Source organism: Rhodamnia argentea, chromosome 6 (assembly GCF_020921035.1).
Source record: "Rhodamnia argentea isolate NSW1041297 chromosome 6, ASM2092103v1, whole genome shotgun sequence".
Taxonomy (NCBI): Eukaryota; Viridiplantae; Streptophyta; class Magnoliopsida; order Myrtales; family Myrtaceae; genus Rhodamnia; species Rhodamnia argentea.
The window spans coordinates 17,611,825-17,621,062 of NC_063155.1; the positions used below are offsets into that span (position 1 = coordinate 17,611,825).

The 9,238-nt window shown below is 42.2% G+C and overlaps 1 protein-coding gene across 1 annotated transcript; it reads left to right on the forward strand.

Moving 5' to 3' along the window:
* Positions 1–2,511: 2,511 nt before the first annotated feature.
* Positions 2,512–6,799, forward strand: LOC125315521 (disease resistance protein TAO1-like). Its single transcript, XM_048280698.1, has 2 exons — positions 2,512–4,392; positions 6,653–6,799. The coding sequence occupies exons 1-2, from the start codon at positions 2,512–2,514 to the stop codon at positions 6,797–6,799; spliced, it is 2,028 nt and encodes a 675-aa protein (XP_048136655.1).
* Positions 6,800–9,238: the final 2,439 nt, after the last annotated feature.

Genomic DNA, 9,238 nt, shown 5'->3' on the forward strand with positions numbered 1-9,238 from the left:
GTGTTTGACAAATGAAATAAGTCAAATATGTTTGAACAGAGACAAATGTTAAAATATGCTAATCAGTTTACCAAAAATTTAAACCATTGTAAGATGTGACAGATCTAAATAATTTTGGAAAACGAAATATGTACCGGGCTAACTTCCAATTATCTCGACTATCGTAGTTATGATTTTGTCTATTTCGTAATATTTCCTATTTCTACAATTCATTTGGGCAAAGTATATGCACGTTCCATGCAAACTTTTGATGAAATTTTGAGGTATGAACTCCCCTTTCAATATAGTAGAGATTTTGAGATGAATGTACAAGTGAAAATAATGAATTATCACGTGAGATGATGACTACCGGCAACATTTATGGATTTGTCCTGCAAACAAATTAAGAAAAGCTATACCACCGCAGGTTTTTCACTAGTTAAAATATAAAGGGGAAAATGCCAAATAGGTACCATCATTTTCTCGAATAAGGGCCTGAAGTGCCTTTATTATTTCAAAGAAAGGACTAAGCGAGGGCATATTGTCGTCGATTTTTTCCCATTTTTTTATCTATCTTTTCATTTTTTTCTCCCCTTTTCCCTCCCCGGATCACCGGCACAAGTTGCCAAACTCGGGCGAGGTCACCCTCGCCGGCGTTAGGGAAGGGCCGGAGAAGGGAGAGGAAAAAGAAAAATAGGAAAAAAAAATTAAAGGAAGAAAATGCCGCTCTTCAAGTCCTTAATTAGAAACAAGATCTACTTTAGGCCATTGTTTGAGAAAATGATACACTTTAAGCTCTTATTTGAATTTTCCCTATATAAAGAATAGATAACGACAAAACAAATGAGTCGAACAATAAAGTGAAATAACGAAACCAAAAAAAAAAAAAAAATAGTTTGATCAAAATAGAAAAAAAAAGGAAATTCGCATAAATAGCTTGTATTTTGGCAGTCCAGCATATTCTTAGTATTTTCAAGAAACTATAGGAAAATTTAAAAAAATAAAAATAAAAAAAATTATAATTGTATCAATTCAGTGCAGAATTTTAGTTGTGCCAGTTGAGTCCAAGATCTAAAATAAGCGAAACGGAAGATTAAAAGCCAATCTAGAATCTCACATGGTGGATTTGACATACAGGGAACTCAATGGGTCGAGGCAATTTCTCTCCACAAATGGGGGCCGCGCCAGCAATACTCAAGCGAACAGTTCAAAAACTTACAGAGCTTGAGGTTCCTTGAATTGGGGAGGGCAGCTTTAAGTGGAGACTTTAACCAACTGTTTTCACAATTAAGATGGCTTCGGTGGTCTGGCATTGAACCTGGGTCTTTTTCGGCAACCAATTTGCATTTGCCAAATTTGTCGGTGCTGCAATTGCCAGGGAATGATATGACAGAGCATTGGGGAGGATGGAGTTCAATCATGGTAAAATGGAAAAAAGACATCCTACGCAGTTTTTACGTTTGTTCTTCTGTTTTGTTGATCAACTCATTTTTTGACGGCTTATTCTTCTTTGTATAGGTGGCAAAGCGGTTGAAAGTTCTCAACCTTGCACAATGTGGACATTTAAGATGTACCCCTGATCTCTCGGCTTTCACAGAGTTGGAGATTCTTATCTTAAGTAGCTGTCCCAAACTGGAGCAAATCCACCCTTCTATTGGCAAAGTCAAGAGCCTCATTTCGTTAGACTTGAGTTTTTGTCACAGTCTCAAGGAGCTACCAGAGGAAGTGAGCGGATTAGAAGAACTAAGAGAACTTCTTTTACAGTATTCTGGTATTACGAAAATTCCAACGTCAATTGGTTCGCTAAGCAAGCTAGAGAAACTGAGTGCCAGGTATTGTTCATCATTGAGAGAAGTCCCTGGCTCAATTTGGAATTTACACAATTTGCAGCATTTGCACTTTCATTCTTCTGCGATTGAAGAGTTTGGAAGCTTGAAAAAGTCTCATCTCTCGGATATCCCAAAGTCGAAGTACAGTGATGAATTGGAGCAAAGCCACCCCTCTATTGGCAAATTCACGAGCCTCATTTCCTTGGACTTGAGTTTCTGTAAAAGTCTCAAGGAGCTACCGGAAGAAGTGGGCGAATTAGAAGGACTAAAAGAACTTCTTTTAGACAATTCTGGTATTACAAAACTTCCTACGTCAATCGGTTCGCTAAGCAAGCTAGAGAAACTGAGTGCCAGGTGTTGTTCATCATTAAGAGAAGTCCCTAGCTCAATTTGGAATTTACACAATCTGCAGCATTTGCACTTTCATTCTTCTGCGATTGAAGAGTTTGGAAGCTTGAAAAAGTCTCATCTCTCGGATATCCCAAAGTCGAAGTGCAGTGATGAATTGGAGCAAATCCACCCCTCTATTGGCAAATTCACGAGCCTTATTTCCTTGGACTTGAGTTCCTGTAAAAGTCTCAAGGAGCTACCGGAAGAAGTGGGCGAATTAGAAGAACTAAAAGAACTTCTTTTAGACAATTCTGGTATTACAAAACTTCCTACGTCAATCGGTTCGCTAAGCAAGCTAGAGAAACTGAGTGCCATGCATTGTTCATCATTAAGAGAAGTCCCTGGCTCAATTTGGAATTTACACAATTTGCAGCATTTGCACTTTGATTATTCTGCGATTGAAGAGTTCGGAAGCTTGAAAAAGTCTCGTCTCTCGGCTATCCCAAAGTCGAAGTACAGTGATGAATTGGAGCAAATCCACCCCTCTATTGGCAAATTCACGAGCCTCATTTCCTTGGACTTGAGTTTCTGTAAAAGTCTCAAGGAGCTACCGGAAGAAGTGGGCGAATTAGAAGGACTAAAAGAACTTCTTTTAGACAATTCTGGTATTACAAAACTTCCTACGTCAATCGGTTCGCTAAGCAAGCTAGAGAAACTGAGTGCCAGGTGTTGTTCATCATTAAGAGAAGTCCCTAGCTCAATTTGGAATTTACACAATCTGCAGCATTTGCACTTTCATTCTTCTGCGATTGAAGAGTTTGGAAGCTTGAAAAAGTCTCATCTCTCAGATATCCCAAAGTCGAAGTGCAGTGATGAATTGGAGCAAATCCACCCCTCTATTGGCAAATTCACGAGCCTTATTTCCTTGGACTTGAGTTCCTGTAAAAGTCTCAAGGAGCTACCGGAAGAAGTGGGCGAATTAGAAGAACTAAAAGAACTTCTTTTAGACAATTCTGGTATTACAAAACTTCCTACGTCAATCGGTTCGCTAAGCAAGCTAGAGAAACTGAGTGCCATGCATTGTTCATCATTAAGAGAAGTCCCTGGCTCAATTTGGAATTTACACAATTTGCAGCATTTGCACTTTGATTATTCTGCGATTGAAGAGTTCGGAAGCTTGAAAAAGTCTCGTCTCTCGGCTATCCCAAAGTCGAAGTACAGTGATGAATTGGAGCAAATCCACCCCTCTATTGGCAAATTCACGAGCCTCATTTCCTTGAACTTGCGTTCCTGTAAAAGTCTCAAGGAGCTACCGGAAGAAGTGGGCGAATTAGAAGAACTAAAAGAACTGATTTTAGACGACTCTGGCCTTACAAAGATTCCGACATCAATTGGTTCTTTGAAGAATCTAGAGAAACTGAGTGCCCACCGTTGTTCGTCATTGAGAGAAATCCCTAGCACAATTGGGAATTTGCAGAGTTTGCAACATCTGGACCTTGGTCGTTCTGCGATCAAAAGGCTACCCACTTCTATTGGAAGGTTGAAGAAACTGCGGACACTGAGACTCCGATCGTGTAATCGTCTGAAAGGGGAAATTCCAAGTGAAATCGGCGACTTGTCTTCGTTCGAGATTCTCGACTGCAGTGGAGCACCTATAACTTACCTGTCAAAAAGCATCCAGAATCTTTCTTCTCTCCAACACCTTAACCTATCGATCTGTAACAATCTCCAGTCACTGCCAGAGCTACCTTCCAACTTAACATATTTGACGGCCTCTGGTTGCAGTCCCAAGTTGCCACAGCTTTCTTGCCTGATCCACCTAGAACAACTCCATCTTCATGAATGCTTTGAAGTTAAAGACCTCCCGGTGCTTCCGTCAAAACTCTTGAAACTTTCTCTTGTCACGTGTCCCGAGCTTAGTAAATGTCAGCTTGACGGACTCAAGAATTTGGAAGAGTTGTCGATAGGAACATGCCGTTCCATAGAAAGATTGGACCTTTCACGGTTAGATCGTCTGAAACGATTACGCGTGAAGAGTTGCGATTTTCTAGTTGAGATTCAGGGCCACGATAACTTGAAGTTGTTGGAGGAGATATCTGTAATTGGCTGCAAGTCCATTCGAAGGCTCATCCTTCCAAAATTACAGCGTTTGAAGCACTTAATGGCTTTCAATTGCAAAAATCTAGTTGAGATTCAAGGTCTTGGTATGGCAGAGCTCTTGGAGACGTTGGATATAAAAAATTGCTGGTCCATTGTAAGATTACCCGACTTGTCATGCTTTGCAACCCTAAAAGTGTTGAACATAACAGAGTGCAAATCCCTGGAAGAACTACCAAACCTGTCAAAATTTGAAAATCTCAGAATTACAAGGTAAGGTATTTGCTCAGTGTTTCAAAGATTCCTAGGTTTGGGGAATCAAGATCTCTAATATGCATAGATATCAAAGGATGTGAATGAATGGAGACTTTGCTGGATTTGTCAGGAGATGAGAAGTTACAATCTCTAGTGGTATGAGACTGCCAGAAACTTACTCAGCTTCGGGGACTTGAAAAGGTGCGACTCATCAGCTATCATTTATTCTTCTGAGATTCATGACGTAATTTTGATCACTAGCTTCACTTGACAAGAAGGTTTTCCTTGGCAGGATTCTGTACCTTCCTAAATTCCTCCTCTTGCATGAATGAAGGAGTGGGGGAGTTGGTCGTAGAAGCCATTGGTTATCTAGTGAGATCCTTCATACTTGAGCGACGAGCTTGCGCAAATGGAGTAAAACTTTTCTCGAAGCTATACCTTATTTCAGAGTGATTTGCTCCTCACAGGGTATCTATTTGTCTGATTTTGGAAACTCCAGATTTCTAGCTAGTTTTTGCAGACTGCAAATAAATTAGAGCCTTGCGAGGCAAGGAATGTCAAAATCAACATAGGTAGAAAAGAATTGCTTATGGATTTACAGTTCCCCCCTCGGTAAACCGAGGATTTGAATTTTTCATATAGAGTCTGATCATCTTCTGCTACTCAATACACTAACTGCGCTCACAGTCCACTTTCTCTGTGTCTGAAATCAATACTTTCTTCGAAAAATTCCTTGTCTAATTTGAATTCCCGTGTGAGTCCCTTTGCATGTCAAATTTGGCTATGGCAGATATCCTGTTCAGAACGAACACCTTTCGACTTTGCATGATGATCGAAAACCCTGTCAACTTTCTTATTATTCCCCTGATGTTCCTCTTGAACCTTCCAAAACGAGCATGAATTCACGGTAAGTTTGAGAAACTGAGCTGAAATAAAAATGAAGGTTCTAGGTTTTCCTGGTTGGTGATTAAAATTTAATAAAAAAGAGTAGTAGTTTTGGCTAGTCTGTCTTGTGTGATTGTGGACCATCTTTTTATAACCAGTAGTCAGACTAATTTTTGAAATATTTTCAAGCAAGGTAAACTGGTGCTGCTTTTGTGACAGGCTGGTTGATCTATGTAACGATCAAGGCATACTTTTGAACTTCGGTTCAATGAGCTTTGTCGATGACCTTTTCATTGGACCTCTAGAAATTTGCAAATTATTTTGCATCCTGTTTGATCCTATTGTTGTCACGGAATAGTTTTATCACATGATTGATTTGGTCTGGCTAACTTGGCTGAGGAACTTCAATTTCATACCAGAGACCGATGAAAATGAAGAAAGAGGGATTTTGCAGAGGAAGCACCAGCAACGGATGAGGGCTTATCCTGCACGCCAACCTTGAAGAGGCTTGTGGGCCAACTCGAGTGCCCTGAGGAAGTTTTGATGCTTGTCAAGATCCAAACGCTTGATATGGTCTCAACAGCACGCACCACAATGATCGTGAATGTAATTTCAAATGAATCCGCTTTCTGTATGCTCCTTAGGTTCTACCTCTCTGTTAATCAAATACGTATATGATAATTATTCTATATGTCACCATAATGCAGAGCTGTTTGATGCGGTTGCGTTCTAATGGCGTCACTCCCAAAACTCGATGAAGCTCTGCAGGGGGAGGTATGCATTGCCAGTCGTAGAAATCAGTGTAAAAGAATGCATGATGACGATCTCCTCCGTTCTATCAGTTTATTACTGTGATAATATCCTTTGAATGTCGTCATATATGTTTCTGATTTGATTAGCTCGGTTCCCATATATGGGTAACAAGCGCATCTATCTGTTCTGTAGTTTAGGCACTTCAGCTTTTCAGCATGATCTTATTAACATCAGTTACTGTTCCTATACTCAAACAAGGAAAGTGTTGCTAATTGCTCACTTCTCCTAAGTCTGTTGTTTTATTTTTCGTCGGCCAGCTAATGAAGTCTCTGTCAATTGCGGTTCAACTGTGAATTAATTAGAGACAACTGGAATGTGTGGCAAGATACGTCCCTAGATTTTGGTGTTGATGCGAGTGAAGTTTATGCATTTGTACCTCATCTTTCATGGGGAAAATTGTGATGCTACCATCTCAAGTGTGGTCTTTGAGTGATAACTAGTTTTATCCTATCCTTCTTGTGTAGATTCAAGCTGCATTTCATGAAATTCGGAGAAAGTCCCCCAAACACCACAGGATGGAGATGCAGGAAGGAATGATCTGCCATGAGACATTGTGGAAAGGAGTTCCAAAGCTCTTCGCCATTGGCATTTACCTTGTGCTGTGTTGCTGATACTTTTCACAGGATTCTGCAAGCTTTGACATCACGCAATTCTTTAGCAAAGGCCGAATCTCAAAATGGTAGCATGCGCAGGTGGCACCGTATGTGAAGTTGAGCACAAAATCAAATTTGTTAACAAGAAGAAGTTGTCTCCTTCATGCTACAAAAATTTGTCACCGGAAGAGAAATTTAGTTTCTCGGAGAAGACGAAGGTCGGGGAAATACCAAATGATATGTCAATTGCAGCCAAGAGTTTCAATGAAGTGGATTCCAAGAACTCAGTAGCTTCTCATTTCGAACAATTTTGGAAGCAGATAAAAGTGTCCATCGGTGTACGATCATCTCTCTGGTCCGGTTATGTCGGGAAATATCGGTATTTTGCGATCACCATAATCGTGTAATCTGAAACTCTGATCCATTCACACATGAATCTAGAAAGCGAAAGAGAGAGCGTGACGCCCGGAAAATTTGGATTATGTAATTTGCTCAAATTCAATAAAAAGGAAGAGAATTGAATTTTAGTCGGTGCAAATTTCGGATTGCAAGGACGAAAGTGACGAATTTTGGACGATTCCTGAAATGTCGTTCGATTTCGATTGGGTCTCGAAATCATAATCACCGCGACTTAGGATTCTATTCCTCGCGCCTAGACTTTTTCTGGACCGAACCTAGCCTGTGAAAATCAAATTTTATTCCCAATCGGTTGAGCCAAAAATCCAAGTAGTCCCGATTTATCAGATTACCAATTTGCCCTCCAATAATTCACTAAAAGACAAGAAATTTAAAATATCTTGTGAGCCCCACTTGCTATTAATTCTCCCAACTACCAGTCAAAATCAGTCATATATATATATATATATATATATATATATATATATATATATATCTCTCTCTCTCTCTCTCTCTCTCTCTCTCTCTCCCGCTGGTTTTTCCCCCTCCCTTGTTCTGCGATAGGCCCCTTTCCCCTCACCGAACAGCCTTCTTCCTCCTCCTCCAGCCATTTTTGTGCGACCACAGCCCCGAGCCACCACCGTCCACCCACGACCTCAGCCCCACGCCGTCCCATCTCCGTTCGACAGCCGGCCGTGCTGCCGCGAAACCCCAGAACAGCCCCGGCGCCAGACTGCTCTGTTTCACGTCCGTGGGCTGCTCGAGTTGCTCAGCCACCTCGAGGCCGTTTCCGACCACCACCCACCACCACATCATCTTCCTCTCAACTTCCAGACTTTGTCCCGCCACCCGTACCCCGTCGGACTGCCGTGAACAGCTCCAGAACAGAATCGAAACCGCCATCCCCTGTTTTGCGCCAGGACGCTATTCTGCCGTCCTCCGCCACGTTTCAGCTGCGCCCACTGCCCGCCGACCACCACAAGCCATCGTCCTCCACCTCTAGTTGTCCCACGAAGTAGCTGGAAGCCGGCCGCCGCCCGTAGAGCCCCGATTCAGCCCCGGCCGACCTCCCCTGTTTTGACCCGAACCCCCTGTTTTGCTATGCCGGTTCTGTTCCAGCTTTGAACCGCCGCCTCCGACCATCTACCGGCGTCGTCGTCGCCACTTGAAGCTTCCCCAGAGACCCCCCGACGTTGGCCGACCTTGCCCCCGGCCTTGCACAGCCTGAGACCACCCAAAACAGCCCCCAAAGCCACTGTTTCCCCTATTTTTCCTTTGCCCGTTACTGTTCACCGCCGGCAGCCACTGTTCCGGCCAGCTCCGGCCACCACCTCCAAGTCCCATGACGCTGTCCCGAGGTGTCGCCAAGTCTTCGGGCCATCTTTGTTCAAGTTGGAAGCCCAGAGCTTAAGTTGGATCGCGGGTCGCCAAAAATCGCCGCGGGCCGGGCCGAGTTCGTGTCGTCGCCGCTCGAGTTGAGACTGCCCGAGCTTGTTAAAATTGTGAGTTAGCCCCTAACTCTTGGTTAGGACGGTAATTGCATTTGAATTTAGTTTAATTAGCTAATTATGGTGTTTATGTAGATTAATTACGGTCGGGCTAGATAGAAACATAGTTCATGCTAAATGATCGTAATTAATTAAAATCAATCAATTAGCTAGGTTGTTTGTGGCTAATTGGTGAGTAGAATTGATTGATTTGACTGATTGCATTGGTTGATCGCGAGCGAGCGATAGGTCGAAGACGAGTGCGCAATTGTAATTGAAATTAGAATTAATAATCTACTGTCCGCAATTGACTAAATAATTTATGAATTGTTGGCTGTGAATGCCAGATTGATTGTTGATTGCCGCGGGGGTCCGATTAGAGGTTAATCGCCCCAAATTGATTAATTGGTCAATCGATATAATTGTGCATTCATGTGATCACGTATGAAATCAAAATTGCATGTTTTGCACGAAAACGGCCTTGGGCCAAGTATTTGAACATGCAAGTATGAGCATTCGACCTAATTCCAAGAAATGAACTGGCTAGTTGTCGAAGTGCCCGAGTGGTCACATA